Below are 16,163 nucleotides of genomic sequence, written 5' to 3'. Positions count from 1 at the left end.
ACCCAAATTTGGACAATATTGTAGTCTCAGAGAAATGGCTGCGTACACGCTCGCTGGACACGCTTGCTGCAGGTCTGCAGCCCCGTGGGCTGGGCTCTGCTGTCGTCTGCTCTTCTGCAAGTATGGTATATATGGTCCTCTCCCCTCCCTCATCAGAGAGCGGCTGGTTTTTCTGCTCTTTGGGGAGTGAGAGGGCCCTGTACAGACCGCAATGTGTTTTAGGAGTATGTGAGAAGTTACTGTTGGTAAGCAATGGTGTTTCCACACATGATATGACTTAAGATGGAGAATCTGCTATCTAAAATCATAGAATCATAGAATCATAGAATGTTAGGGGTTGGAAGGGACCTCTGGAGATCGAGTCCAACCCCCCTGCCAGAGCAGGACCAATCTAGGGCAGGTTACACAGGAAAACATCCAGACGGGTCTTGAAAGTCTCCAGAGAAGGAGACTCCACAACCTCTCTAGGGAGCTTGTTCCAGTGCTCTGTAACCCTTACAGTAAAGAAGTGCTCTAGCTTGCATCCATTGCCCCTTGTCCTGTCGCAGGGCACAAGTGAAAAGAAGTTGCCCCTTTCCTCTTGACACCCAGCCCTCATCTATTTATACACATTAATCAGATCCCCTCTCAGTCTTCTCTTCTCCAGACTAAAAAGCCCCAGGTCTCTCAACCTTTCCTCATAAGGCAGGTGTTCCAGTCCCTTAATCATCCTCGTAGCCCTCCATTGGACTCTCTCTCTAGTAGATCTCTGTCCCTCTTGAACTGGGGAGCCCAGAACTGAACGCAATACTCCAGGTGAGGTCTCACCAGGGTAGAGTAGAAGGGGAGGAGGACCTCCATGGATCTGCTGGACACACTCCTCTTAATGCACCCCAGGATACCATTGGCCTTCTTGGCCACAAGGGCACATTGCTGTCCTATGGATAACTTGTTGTCCACCAGGACTCCAAGGTCCTTCTCCACGAAGCTGCTCTCTAGCAGATCACCTCCTAACCTGTACTGGTGCATTTTATTACTCCTTCCCAGGTGCAGGACTCTGCACTTATCCTTGTTGAACCTCATTAGGTTCCTCTTTGCCCAGCTCTCCAGTCTGTCCAAATCGTGCTGAATGGCTGCACAGCCTTCAGGTGCATCAGCCAAACCTCCCAGCTTTGTATCATCAGCAAACTTGCTGAGAAGACACTCTGTCCCATTCATCAAGGTCGTTGATGAAGATGTTGAACAGGACTGGGCCCAGCACTGATCCTTGGGGTACTCCACTAGTTACAGGTCTCCATCTGCACTTGGCATCATTGATTACCACTCTTTGGGCTCTATTGTGTAGCCAGTTCTTAATCCATCTCACTGTCTGTTCTTCTACCTCACACTTCCTGAGTTTGCTCACGAGGATGTCATGGGAAACTGTGTCAAACGCCTTGCTAAGGTCAAGGTAGGCTACATCCACTGGTCTCCCATTCAGTCACAACATCATAGAATGCTATCAGGTTAGTCAAGCATGATTTCCCCTTGGTAAATCTTCTTCCTTCTCTCTTTCCTGGTCTTTGGCAAAGCATGTGTCTGCTTCTGCTGTCCGAGGAGACTGAACGCTGGGTAAGCTCCATGGTCCGCATTTGCTGCTGGTCTCAATGCACAGAGCTGTGGGGCTCCTTGTCTTTGAGCTGTTCCCTAAATCCAGTGGGATACGGAGAACATCCGACAGCTGTGCTGGAGCTGCTGTGCCCACGCTGTGGCTGCTCCAGCAATTTCCTGCGATTATCAGTCGTCCTCTCCTGGTCTGGCTGGGTGCAGGAGGGAGCTGTAACTCCAGGGTCTGTTTTTCAGCAAAACGGAGCTTTTGGCTGCCCTCGCAGAGATGGAAATGAGGTGACCTTCTGATAAGCTCCAGAAGTGATGTTTTGACTTGTCCCTACAGAGGAACCCAGGTTTCCCTCTTTGCTGCTGAACATGGCAGGAGATCAGGCACTGGTGTGTGTATGTGGTCTGTCCTCAGCCACCCTGGAGAGAAGGGACTCTGCAATGTGTAACCCATGGTAGCTTCTTAGAGGCTTTTTGTTCAGATAAGGTGAAGGTAACCTAGAGTTCAGGAACACACGAACTCCCTTAGGCCTCATCTTCAGCCAGGACAAGAGCTGGGGAGCACTGTACTAGGTGGAGAGGAGGTAGAAAAGCTGCTTTTGACAACTGGAAGTTGACTGTCGTGGGCCAGAGCTGAACCCAGCGTGGGCCAGAGGAGGGAGAGGATGTGTTAAGCAGGGGAGTTGTGTGCTCTCAGTCAGCAGCAAGGTGCACACCTTCCAGCAGCTCGGGTTGTGCATCTCCTCTATTTACAGCTACGTATTGATATTCAATCAATTTTTAAAATTTAATTTAATTCCTCTGCTCAACAGCTATAATGCAGCCTTCCTCACGCGCTGCTTGCATGCAAGGCAGTGGTTCGATACGGGAAGAAATGTCAGCCAGAAAAACTTCCTTTTACAATTATGTATGGGGGATGAGGGGTGGAAGGAGTCTTTACAGGCACTTCTTTGTTATGGCTTGGAGCATTTGCTTGGCATGAGTTTGGGTCATTTGGAGAGATGTGCATGAGAAGAACTTCGTTTAAGTGCAAACTTGAGTGGTAGGAGACCTGAAGGAGAGCATGCCGAGTGCTGCCGTGGTTTTTTGTCTCTGCCCATCACCCTGAGCTTTTTCTGCCTTTCAGCCTGTCCAGTGTGATGCATCTGGAGGAGGACCGTGACATGGCAGGAGAAAAGAGCCTTGCAATAGCCCGAAACCATGTGTGGCTTTTGATGTGTGTGGGGGGAATTGCAAAAAAAGTCTTCCAATGCACTCCGCTGCTTTGATGGTGGCAGAGTTCGTAGCAGATGTAAATATCTTTCTGTGATTCCCAGGTCACCGCTATTGTGCATACAAAGAAATCCTTAACCTTGCAGGGAATTACGTAGAACACTGTGGTTTGCTGATGCATAGAAATTAACTATTTGTTGCATGCAAAAGTAGCAGCTATACTATTTAATATTTTAATATACGTATCCAAATACCAGTTTTTCTCCCACTGTTTATTTTAGTGTATTTTTCATGGTTTGTAGTGCTTACCATGCAGAATAGTCATCTTCAGGGCACTGTAGGAGTTCTGTTCTCTTTTAGCAAGGTCTCCTTGGGAGAATTTTCTCTTAAGTGGAAGGAGGAAGTTTTGAAGTCAGGATTTACAGCTTTGGGATTGCTGGAGCACGGAGTGGTCTCGTATTAATGACAAGCTGTGCTGTCTTTGTGTTTTATTTCCCCTTTAGATCAATTGTTTAGAGAGGCTGTTGGTAGCTCATGTGCTTTGACAGGGAGTTTGGTAGTGGAGAGCTTGCTGGTGTTCTTGAAATGCAGCGTTTCAGAAGGGTGACTGACGAAGGGGTCTTCAACAAGGCTGCCTGGGCAATAAACAGACGTTTTGGGGATCAAGTGGTAGGGATCAAAGGTTGATGATGTTTCAGCCACTTCTCTCCATGCAATCTTTTCTAAAACAGAAATCCGAGTTTTGTTCTACTGCATCCCCGACTCGAGATCAAAAAGGAGAAGAGGGTGGGAAGTGTGGGGAGGGAAGATGCTGAAGGCCCATTAATGGAGAAGGAAGACAACATTCAGGATGACAGAGAAAGATGGGGCTGAGTAACACCGGAGAGAGCAAGGCAGATGTTTGACTATGTGGAGAATCAAAGCCTTTGGGAGACAGAATTGGGCTCTTTGGGTCAGGAGGCTGCAAGCTCTGCACAGGAATCAGCTGCTTCACCGTGGTAGCTTGTGCTTGTGTAACTCACAGGGGAAACAGTTTGAATGGGCAAATAAATCAAAGGTGCTAAAAAGCTGTGGTTGTTCAAAGTCAGTCAGCCATTTAATAGCACCTGATATAAAGGAGGCAGGCTGAGGCCAACTAAGATGAAAAATAACTGAGAGGCAGTGGCAATTGTATGTCTGGAGCTGAGCTGGCTCTGCTGATGGCTGCAGCAGCTTGGGAACAGAGATCTCCTCTGTGACTGATGGGGAGAGTGAGGAAAGGGGGGAGAAGGTATATCCCCAGTCTCTTTATATTTTACTTATTTATTTATTATATATAATATATTTATGATATTTAGCTCAGAGGAGCCCTGAGGTCTCCTGTGTGCCACCACACGGACCAGTAAATACCCTTGGTGCACGTTCATCTGGGCTGCGTCCCCTCCGGCCCCTCTCACATGACCAGGCTGGAGCCCAAAGGCATCGAGAGTTCGGGTGTCTCCTCTTAATGTGAACTGTTTACCAGGAGGTCGCTTAATGCAAGCTACGGGGTTTTTTCACGAATGTTTTCCCACCAGTCTGCCCTTAGCTAAACCAGCATGTTCATGTACAAAGTGTCCCAGGGGCCCGATCACCTGCGGTTTTCATAAATTATTCCAGAGCAGCAGCATGTGGAGGGGCTGACTCAGTATTTTCTTATGCCACTACAGTTGTGAAGCGAATGTGTTGAAATCAGCAGTTGACATTCATTTTCTTTTTAAATTGCAAGAAAAGAAATCTAATTAGTGAGACGAAGACTGAAACAGGTTACCTCCTGGTTTCCATAGGAAAATGGTGGATTAAGAAAGCTTTGTGGGCTACTGGCATCTCTGATTCCTCTTCTAAATGTTCAGGTAGGGTTTGTTATAGCCTCTATAAAGCAGCAATTGCATTGAACCTGGCCAGGCTATTTGCACCCTGGGGAAGTCTGATCCCAGTCTTTAATTTGTAAAGAACTGGGAATTTCTTTGGAAGACATTCCTAAATAGCTGTGATAAAACACCCAAAGTCAATATATTGGGGAAGCACAGAAAAAAATCCATTTAAATCAGCTCATTATAGCAGGGTGAGGATTATCTGGGAAACTGAAAAAAGTAGAGTCTTCACAAAAGACAGTGGGAGAAAATGTGCTCTATCACTTCTGCAAGTCTCCCTGCTTACCGGCCTACATTTGATATCTATCTATAGCTGCTATTAAAAATAATTTCAAAATTACTTCTAATTCTAGGATGCCAAAAGGCTTGATTTGATGATAAAAGCTGAGCAGCTTGGGGAAAATTCTGGCATGTTAATGGGCATTGCTGGATACCCGGGCTATTTCTGGTGAGAACGAAGTGCAGGTTTCTGACTACAACAGAAATCCCCACTTGTCCCCAGGCCAGGTCCTGCAGGGAAGGTATTGCCAGCTATTGTCTGCTTGGTATGTGCATACTCATTATCCTAGACAAGAACCAGGCTTTAAGTCATGCCTCGACATCTCATGTTGACTGATGTGGTCATTTTGAAATGAAAGTCACTTTTTCCCCTTTTTAAATGGAAATTAAAAGATTAACCCTGGCACAAAAAGGAGCCTCAGTCCTGCTATATCAGTGTCTGTGAAAGATTTTGCATATGCAGCCGTTCCAGTTGTACCACAAAACTGCATCATCTGCTGCAGAGCAGAAAGAAAAAGACCAAAATTGACTTAATATTTTATTTGATGAACTCTGTGCTTTGATACAGAGAGAAGTACCTTCAAATTACTGAAGAAGAGCCGATCTTTATTACTGGGGTAAATGACTTAGGGGACTGGATGAAGGGTCCAGGCTAGAAGCTGGTCTGTGTTCTTGCTGGCTTGTGTATCTGCACACACACTCCCAAGAAAGAAGGAAAAATGCAGTCATGATTTTTATTCAAAGGCCACAATAAAATCCAGTTTGCTTACCCATAGCTCAGCTGTGCTTGCACACTAAGTGGGGCTTAAAGCATTTTAGAACTCATAAAGTAATAAAAATAAGTAATGAAGTATATTTGTAATATAGCTAGAAAATGTATGAGCAGTCTCAAACTGATGTAACTGAATAAGGATTTAGGAAAATCAGGCTCAGAACAGTGACCTTATTTTGTAGATGCTTTAAGCTATTTGTATTGCTGAGTGAATTTCCAAAAACTCAGCCATCAGATTTCCTATATTTTAGATAACTTATGATCTTAGTTTGTTTTTTTTTTTTTTTCCCCACTGGCTGCATTAGTGGGTAAGAACAGCCTGATTGTGTGAGCTAGAAGGTGTAAAAGCCGCCTCTAGACTCCTCAGACTTTCACGATGGCAAATGGAGCAATACCGAAAGCTGCGGCTTTGTGATGTTCTCTGTTATATCCTCCTCTCTTTGGCTAGTTGTAACTTTGATAACTCTGGCCGGTAATTTGCTTTGGTCTTTGACTGTGATTGAACTATTTTGAGAAGCTAGAGTAAAATGAAGATTACTCTCTCAGGACAAAATGATATCGAAATAGCTGTGGCCTGATTATCTCTTTTCTCAGCCGATTGGTGCTAACGTAGGCGATTTCTAGTTGGTGGCATTTGTCCTTGCTGCCAGCTTAGGTGTTGACTTCAAGTACTGGGTTTAAAGGGGAGGGGGGTGAGTAGGAGAAAGAAGGTTGTCTGCCTTTAATGTGCTCATCCAGGTCAAAGTTACAAAGACTTCTCTACATCTTAAAACTGATGGAAGATTTATTTTGTTGAATGAGATTTGGTGTGGAATCTCGATTTTTCAGTTATCCTCCCTATCAAAAGTAGCTACCAAGGGCTGAAGTGTCCCCAGACGAGCTGCTACATGGGTGAGGTCCAACCGTACGATTGATGCTGTCACTCTGGTATGACGCCTGACAGTTCATTTAGAGAATTTCTCTCTCTCACACCCAGGAGCTTTCAGCAAAAAGCAGGTTTCTGGAAGTCTTATCCATTCGTTGGCGAGCGCAGACACTTCTGCTTTCAGAAAAAGCTTGCTTTGCTGTGGCTTCCCTGATAAGGCTGCTCCTGGAGCACAGCGTCTCCATCAGCTCTTATCGCAGCACATGGCGGCGGGTGAACCTGGTGTCAGTAACGTTGTGGTCAACCCTCCTTGCCCAGGATTTTCTACCAGTTTAATTTTAACTCCAAATCCCAGCCCAGTCTGCTTCCTCTTATCGCCCGAGTTCCCCAAAGACTTCCTTGCCTCCTGGGCTCCAGCAACCCGTGGCTTTCAGGCTGTTTCACAATTATAGATATGCAGCTCAAGGATTATCAGGCTGCCCAGAGAGGTTGTGGAGTCTCCTTCTCTGGAGACATTCAAAACCCGCCTGGACGCGTTCCTGTGTGATATGGTTTAGGCAATCCTGCTCCGGCAGGGGGATTGGACTAGATGATCTTTCGAGGTCCCTTCCAATCCCTAACATTCTGTGATTCTGTGATTCTGTGATCTTGTTACGCTGGAAGGCTTTTGCTTTGTGTGTTTGCAGACAAGTATTCCAGCTTGTATTAAATAACGATCAGCTTTAAGCTGGCTGGTACTTTACAGTGTTGTTTGTTGGGGGCTGAAAGTCTCCAGCACTGTTTAGGAGTAAAATTTGTACTTTTATTCAAATTCCTGCCAGGGCCAACCAGTTCTGGGGGGTCTCCAAACAACAAAAATGAAATAAAATTCACTGTCACCTCCTCCTTCCTCCTAGATCCTTTCCTCATCCTGTATTACTTTGTGCTGTTAAATGCCAACAAATATTTGGCGTGTGTTGGTTTTCAGTGATCCCACCTGTCATGGTAGTTGGTACCTGCCTCCCTGTTCTCTCCCGTGACTCCGGAGGCTGCAAGATAGGAGTCAGAGCAGAGTTTTGGTGCAGATTTTAAACATTGATGTTTCAGAAGCTGCTGCAAAAATGTAGCCCGGCACACGTTACTCAAAAAAAAAAAAAAAAAAAAAAATCATCAAGCAAGAGTAAAATGAAAGAGACAAGTTATAAGATATAAACTAGGTGAAGGAAAAAGCCTTTTTCCTTAAACTTAGAAACACCTTTGTGCCTTTCAGAGGTGAGCAAACTGTAAATTCGGATTAAAGCACTCTCCTGAAAAAAAAATCACTTGATTTTACAGTTTCTCTTTCCCAGTAAGTTGATTTATGTGACTTCCCTGGGAATTTAATTCTGCCTGCCCTCTCTGCGGAAGGACAATTTTGAGGTGAACAAGCACTGATTTAAGGTTTGCAGGAATTGTACACTGATAAAGAGCTGTTTGGCCCTCGTGGGATAGAAATGCTGTTATCCTTTTGATCTTGATGCTTGAAGACATATATTCATTGCTAGTGAGGATCAGAAGAAAGCAAACCTTGATCTTGGCTAGGGTACTGTATAAATAGGAGCTCTGTGGGGGAAATTTCTCATCCAGTTGTGCAATATGCAGAGGTGGAGATGGATGGCATGGACGGGGCTCTTGCTCTGGGCACAGTCTTTTATCTACTTGAGCTACAGAGTGTCCCTGCTGGGTTGGCCTCCAGGTGACACTGGTGGGATGCTTCAAGCAATAGGTACTTGTAGTATTTTTCCCCCGGCCAGATGCTTTAGTTTTCTGTCATCAGAAACAGACAGCAAATCTGGGACCCATCCTCTGAGCTGTGCATTGGCATGCTGCATGCTGCCTGCTGCAGAGAAGTCACGTTTTGGGGAAGGAACGCAGAGGAGCAATACAGGCAGCTGGGCGCTCTCTATAGCCATTGTGGTGCTCTGACAATGGTACCCTTTTCACCCAGTGTTGCTGTGGATTGTGTTCTCCTGCTGTGTTCCTTTCGTAATTGCCAATTAAATAAGTATCTTGGACTCTTTATTTAGACCATTTATCACTGGTCTAAATTCATCTGTGTCAGGCAAGGGAAACTGGGTTAGCATTTGGCAATGCAGGTATGTTTTAGGAACAGCAGACTTAAAGTTTGGGGAAGAAATATTGATGCGTATGTGGTAAGCTGGCTGATGTTGTCCTCTAGCATCATTTCCTGGAAAAGAAGCAACAGGGTTTATAATTGGTTTGATTAAATAATAAATGATACATTCTCCTACTGCAAAGTAGGCAGCATTTCCAGTCTATGATTCTTCTGTGGATATGAATGGAGAGACTCTAAATAGAACGTGACCTCGGGTAGTTATTCCCCCCAGGCACTGCTGCACACCAGAGCAGTGTCAGCTGCTTGAACAAGAAATTTGAGGTAAATTAAAGTTTCCTTAAAGTTTCTTTTGTCTCTCTCCCATTGCTTTATTGCTGAACATCATAGGGGCTTTCTCCAGACCTTCTCACTTCCAGCTGTGGCTTTAAAGATGTGCTGTACCTGTCCACAGCACACAGTGAAAGGCTCCAGATTTAACAGTTAAGTGTAAGCTTTTGTCACTTTATCAGCAAAAGTTGCAAAGGAGTCCTCCTTATATCCTCTTGTACATGGATTTGATAATTTTTTTCTTTCTTGGTCATTTAAGTAGGCTGTAGTAAGCCTCGTATTAAATTAACACTGGGGTCAGTGTATAAAATAACATACAAAGTGTATGGCCAGATTTTCAAATCTGGATTTTTCAGTCTCTGAGTTGAGACCAGAGACACGTTCCTCCAAGCACTGACTATCTGCAGGGCCGTTTCACACAGCTGGGGCTGAGGCTGCTGAAGTGCCTGTGCACTTCTGGCCAGAGCCAGTATCGAAATAAACGTTTAAGGATGAGCTTGAAGCTTGCTGCTGAAATTACTGCAAGTTCATCTCTAGGTGCCCAGGAGAACATTAGTAAACCTCTGTTTTGTGACTCCTTCACGTGCTGGTAGGTTTGCCAAAAGGCACCCAGCAAGCTGTAGCCCGTATGGCCGGGCAGATGGATTCCGTGCGTCATCAGGTCCCTTTAGAAGTAAAGACACAACATTAAGGTGACACAGTCCTCATGTGTTTAAACAGTTGACAGCTGAAGCAAGATGTGTCTTGTTATGCTTGGTAGCTGCTATTTTGCATTTCTGTGCAGAGCTGGAAGATGCGCTGTGTTGGAGAAGATGCAGCTGGGTGGAGATGGCAAAAGATGCTGCTGAGTCTCTTGTTAATTCCAGCCCTGGGTCTTCTCCTATCTATTAGATGTCCCTTAATGAGCATTTTGCATCATTTGAATGTACGGTAGACAAAATGCTCGATAATTTCTTAAATGTAATTCAGTTTTAGGATGAAGCTTGCAGACTTTTCCTCTTTAGGCTTGAGTCGTGCTTTGGGTTAATAGCCCAATTAGTTGCTAATGGCCAGTATATCCATACGGAGGAGCAATGAAGCTTCACCTGGCTCCGGTGCTGCCAGGTCCCACCCTGTGGCCGGTGAGCTCTGCATTGGTTGAGGGCCAGTTCTGCAAAAGCACTTGGAGATAATTTTGGTCTGAATCTTTAAAACTGAACATAATTCTTGATTTGCAGTCGTTGTGCCCCTTGCTTTGCCTGTTCCCTAATAGCAACTGTGTTGCTGTTTGCAGATGATGGGAAGCTGTCCCTGGAGGAGTTCCAGGCCTTTTTCTCTGATGGGACACTCAACGAAGAAGAACTTGAGAAGCTCTTTCATACCATTGACTCGGACAACACCAAGTAAGTTCCCCGTGCTGACACCGCCCCGTTTTACAGAGCCTTTGGGTCGTGGCTTTCGCTTGCAGTGGCAGTGCTGCTCTGGAGAGCTGAGCGCCGCGGAGGCTGCAGGGGTGCAACTCGCTTTGCAAAACTTTGCAAAATCTCCATTCCTGCTTGGGTCATGTCTCATCGTGATGGCCACTATGACTCCTTTTGGCTTGGCGGTTTTCTCAGGCCATTTGCTTTAGTGCAACCTGATCTTTACGGCATCTGAAATGATGCTTAGTTTCACCCAGGAGGGCATTGAAATGGCTCTTCAGTTTTTCCACTTTACCTAAAAGCTTTGCTGTGCTATAAAAGGCAACTGTGTGAATCTCTGCAAGCATTGTCCTATCCAGTTACTTTATACACAACAAACTGGAATGATTTGCCGTCTTGTCTCTCTGTGATCTCTCTATATCCCCTGCACTTGGACCGTGCCCGCTTTGCCTCCCATCCCAAATATCCCCCAGTGATTCCTCTAGCACTTAATAGCAATGAACCCCCTTCTCTTCAAGGTGAAGTTCAGCTGACGGAGGCCAGCCCAAGCCCTGCGGCCGCTGTTGTAGGTGCTTTGCCTCTGCTCTGATCCAGGCAGCCTGATGTGGCTGTACTTCTGTCTGTGCAAAGCCTGGGCAAGGCAGCAAGGGGGTGGATCCACGAGCAGCACTGTGCTGTCTGCCTCACAGCTGCAGTAGCAGCAGGGAAAAATGATGGCAGAGGAGGGATCTAGGCATGCTTTACTTTGAAGTTACATCAAGGTTGAAACTAAATGTGGCACCTGACCGCTCTCACTAAGACTCAAGCTTTAGCAGGCTGCGCCAAGCTATCAAGCTAAGGTGACAAACTCGTTAGGAGCTGATGTTTCCTTTCCCTCCACCTGCCTTTGCTGTCTCTCCCTCAGCACCCACTCTGACTGCCTTTGCCTTTGGGGGGATCTGAGATGTTTGTGGGCCTCCTGACAAGTGTCTGGCACCAGCAGTGTTTGGGATCATCATGAAGCCATGGGGTCTCTGGAGCCCCAGTGGGAGCCCCCCCGCCAGCAGGTAGTGACGGCCCTGGGCACCGGCACAAAGGATGCAGCTCACTGGTGGGTTTCCTCTTTCCGAGAGGAACTCATCTTCAAAAGCCTGAGTAGTTTAGGCTGTTTGGAAATATAAACGAAAGCCAGATTTGAGTCATATTCCAGTGTGACTCTTATTCCTCTAGGGAGAAAAAAATCTGTCCAAAAAGCAGATGAAAAGAGAATCCGATTTCAAATGAGAAGTCTTGCTGTAAGTGCTTAAAAAAATAATAGTCTGGTTAATTATAAAGCCTTCTGGCAGCAGGCAGATAGAGTACTGCCTGTGTCAGTGGTGCATGCTTTGCCACCCATCCAAAATAACCCCTGGAAAGCAGTGATCGTCCTAGAGGCGCTGGCACCAAAGCAGCAGATTGGCTTTACCAATCTGAACTATCAAAAAGACGAGTAGATGTGGTGCTTAGGGATATGGTTTGGTGGTGGGCTTGGCAGTGCTGGGTCAACGGTTGGACTCGATCTTAAAGGTCCCTTCCAACCAAAATGATTCTATGGGTCTATTCTGTGAAATGGGAAATGCTGCCTTATGCTTTGTGGGTCTAATTATTGAGCTCCACGCGATGCTGCTGGGTGGGCTCTCTGTAGACTCTGGGACTTGGGTGCTCACCTGCCTCTATTCTGAAATAAGTTATAGGGTTGCCTGAGCTTATCAGTTTTCATCTGGCCTTTGAAAGGAAGCAGGCAGCTGATCCACTGAGGTGGATGGAGTTTAGTGTGTGGCTTCTCAAAATGGGAAATGGGGTTGCAGCCCATTTTTGCTTGGGGATTGTAGAGAATCTGCAGCTTGCTCTGAGCCTTAGTAGGGGATGTCTTCTAAACCGGACAGAGAGAAAACGTGCCATTTCTAAATGTCACGCAACAGTGCTGCTGGCAAGCGGGGTCTCGCTGGGCAGCACCTGAGCGTGGCAAAGAGTTACCACGATTCAGCAGTATTTTTCTGTTGCAAAGCTGGCTTGATCCAGTTATCAATACCCTTTAGGGACTGATACTTGCACAGAGCAGTGTGGCATCTGCTGTTCTTGGCTGTGAGGAAAAGCAACCAGTTGGTCACCCTTCCAAGTTAAATCCTTGCATGAAATTGGCACTTGCTTATTGATTTGGAAAGCATAGACACCTACAGCAAATTTATCAAGTTGGGAGAAGAAAATATTCCTCATTTTTTATCTGCAAGAGCTCTCTCAGTCTCCAGAAAACCTATTTCAGAGCCAGGCTTCCTTGTGCAAAAGTGCTTTTCACTATGAAAGAATAGTTTGCTTGACTGCAGTCTTGCATCTAGTACAGTCCTTCAAGCTGTGTGTGTGCTCTTCACCTTGCCCTGTCTTCTGCTCTCCGCACAGTAAATTGGCAGGTCTGTGGGAGGTTGGGCAGGAAGGATGCTGCCCCCAGCCTCCAGCATGCCCAAGCACTAGGGTTGCAATTTTGAGTGCTGCCGTGCCACCAAGCAAGAGGAGTGGAGCTTTCATTTTTACATTTTACAGGGGAACATAGGAACAATATTAAGTTTATCTCTCCAAAGGGCTGTTTGAATGACAATTATTTGCTATTTGATAGAAGTTTATTTATTATTAAAGCTGTTTTCTTTATATTCTGTTTTATCTCTGTATTTTTCTCATATTGCCCATCATGTTTGCTTAGCGTGCAAAACAGTTTGCTATTGAAGTTACATTACAGCTAGCGTAGAAAATGAAGAAAATTATGTACCTGCTGATTATTAGTAATTGCTGTAACCAGCCAAATTACAAAATGTTGATTCAATTTCCTGGAGTATTTCCAGGGAACTGCCTTACCGGAGAAGACAAAATGAATGTCTATACTGTTTTTTGACTTGCTTTGGTTGGGCAGATGGTGGAAAGGAGAAAAGTTGGGCAGACGAGCGGGAAGGTGAGGTTGGTTACGGATGCAGGAGTAGCTGTTCTGCTGCAAGGAGGAGTGCATGCTTCTGTCTTGGGCATCAGTCCCCCAGCAAAACACCTCATTGCCAGCGAGATGTGGTTAGGAGGATGCTGAACTGCAATGAGATACCCCAAAACAGCCCAGGGGCATTAATGAGGCTCCTCTTTTCTTCTTGACTACCTGGGAAGCGTCTCTAGGAAGTTAATTATGTGGCGTGGTGGGCGTGGGCTCCAAACACCCGACTCGGGGATTTAGTACCAGGTACCTCCATAAGAACCTACCATCCACGACTGCGCTGTGAGTCCCATCATCGCTGGTTATTTCATCTGGCAGCAGGAACGTGCAAAATGTGTCACGTATTTCAATTGGTTTTGGCAAGATTATATTCATAAATCTGCTGTTGCTTAAAAACGATGATCAAGTGGTGTTTTTCTCTCCGTTGCTCATGCTGGCTGCCCTCCTTCCCTCCTCCCAGCTGGAGCAGGAGGTAAAAGCAAGGCGTTGCTAGGTGGTTTTTTGTTAGTGGTTTTAGCTGCTATTTCAGGAGGTTTCAGCGGTGCTTCATGGGGAGTTGCCTGAAGATTAATGGGGAGGTAATGATATGTTACTATTAATATCAGTGCTACTGGAATCACACAAATTATGTGTATGATATGTAGACATACATATTTAAACATATTTATTTGGTTTAGTGGCAGAACAGGGCTTTAGAGAACATTAGACTGATGTTCACCTGGGAAATCCTGTTACATTTGCAGAATTATCTGTACTTTTTCTTACCTTTTCTAATGATATGTATCGATCTTAAAAGGCAAAAGTCATTGCAAATGGAAAGTCAAACCAGTTTTAGGATCACAAATGACCAGATGAAACCCTCTCAAAATGTTATTGCGATACTGGACGAAACTTGCATTGCCTGACCCACAGGCCCCATCTTCTTCCAGCTCCCTGGGCCAGTGCTTATACCCTCTCTGCGTCCCCTCAGAAGCAAGAAGCACCTCTCAGTCCTTGTGAAAGCAGGGGGAGGTCAGACGTGGCTGTTGACCAAACTAATTTAGTCCTGGCAGGGGATTTTAAAAATTCCTTTTCTCTCTCGTACATTTTCCATAACTGCAGAGAACAATCCTTTGGGGAGAGATCTGCTCGCTGGAGCAGGACTTCTCCGATGAGCTGTACAGGTCCATTCACAAGGAGCCAAGAACAAGGCATTAGCATTCTGCTGCTCTGTCGTTTGTTATCTCTTAGCTAGGCTTATAGCTATTCTTTTAATTACTTTATTTTTTTTTATGCCCTCTCTCTAAATGAGCTCTTCTCTCCAGTGGCAAACACTAAAAAAAGATTGGAGCATGCGTGTAGGATAATTAACAGAAGCAGTGCCTCATCTCAGGAGCCCTTCACAGCTTCCCCAGACTGTCACTTTTGCTGGAGGATTGTGACACATGGAGAACCAAAGACGATCGGGTTCTCCAGCCTGTATCGCAGTCGGCAGCATGCCACCTCCTGCCCTTCGTGGTGCTTGCGTAGGGCTGTACTCAGAGGGGCAACGATGTGGGATGGATGGGAAAACGTGAACCTTCAGATGCTGGACATCATCCTTCTTGGAAACGTGGAGCCACCTTCCTCCCTCAGCTGCTCAGATACCACAGGAGCTGTATTATAAATCAGAGTAATTTGGGGTGGCTTTGGGGTGCAGGGCTGTGGTGGGGTACGGCCAGGGCAGCTGCCAGCCTGGGTGCTGTGTTCAGCCCCAGAGCTAAGGGAGGCATGGCTGTTGGGGTAACCCCGGAGGCAGGTAGCAGTGCTGATGAGCTGCTCTGCCTGCGCTAATTAGTCCCGCAGCGAAGCGGAGCGTGTCAGCCCGGAGCGCGCTGTGCTGCCGTGCTGCTTCCAGCCGTGGATCCAGCTCCAGCATTCCCAGAGACCTGCGATGCCAGCGCAGATGGGGTGAGAGCTTGGGGTGGGAGATTTGTGGGGAGATGGGGTGTACCTGGCCCTGCGCTGGGTGTTTAAACGGCTGCAATCCCAAGCAGAGCTGTTGGTGGGGGCAACCTGCTGCCTGGCAAAGCGAAGCTGGCTGGGATGGGTCCAGCCCTGGGCTGGCAAGGTGGGGCAGCTGCTCCTTGGGGCTCGGCTGCAAGCACCGCTTACTTAGGGTTGATGGAAGCAGAGCAAACGAGGAGGGACAAGTCTAATGAGGAGTATGAACAGGGGTGAGCTGCCTCCTGCAGTTGTGAAAGGAGCGGGAGGGAGCACAGCAGCCTGTGCTCCTCCTGCCCAGCCTCCCCAGGCCCCTTCCTCCTCTAACTCAGCTAGGAAAAATACCCCAGCTTGTCTGATTTCTACCCTCTGCAAACATAATCAGGGCATTTGTGGGGCCAGAAGCTCTCAAAATTGGGCTGATAGCTTGCATGAATGGATTGTGTTTCTCCATTACTTCAATTGCATCAATACCCAGAGAGTAAAATTGGTTTGCATTAGACCCTGTGCAAACACAAAAGACAGTGCCTGTAGCTATGGAGCTTAATGCTCTACAACGGTGAGCAGCATCCAAAGACTGGGAGGAGGTGCTAGCAAGGTGCTGCTGGTGTAGTTGAGGTCCGGTCTGATGCTGTTCCCCACAAGAGGAGCCAAAGGAAGATGCCTCAGTAGCAGCCCTGCAACTCTGGCTCAGTGGTACTCTGAGCTCTGAAAACTCCTTTTTGGTGCTGTATAAGAGCAGTGTGGCATTCTGGTGGATTCAGAGACTAAGGCGAAGGAGCTCAGAATCTATTCCTG

The 16,163-nt window shown here is 46.4% G+C and overlaps 1 protein-coding gene across 1 annotated transcript in view; it reads left to right on the top strand.

The window, feature by feature from the left end:
* Nucleotides 1-16,163, top strand: part of NECAB2 (N-terminal EF-hand calcium binding protein 2) — a 78,850-nt gene that overhangs the window by 27,812 nt on the left and 34,875 nt on the right. Inside the window, exon 3 of the mRNA XM_068411537.1 lies at nucleotides 10,291-10,399. Within this exon, the coding sequence (XP_068267638.1) occupies nucleotides 10,291-10,399 (109 nt within the window). The remainder of the gene's footprint in view (nucleotides 1-10,290; nucleotides 10,400-16,163) is intronic.

The sequence above is a fragment of the Nyctibius grandis genome, chromosome 12 (genome assembly GCF_013368605.1).
Source record: "Nyctibius grandis isolate bNycGra1 chromosome 12, bNycGra1.pri, whole genome shotgun sequence".
NCBI classification, from domain to species: domain Eukaryota; kingdom Metazoa; phylum Chordata; class Aves; order Nyctibiiformes; family Nyctibiidae; genus Nyctibius; species Nyctibius grandis.
Note: the sequence above shows the minus strand (reverse complement) of the source record. Positions and strands in the feature narration are given on the sequence as shown.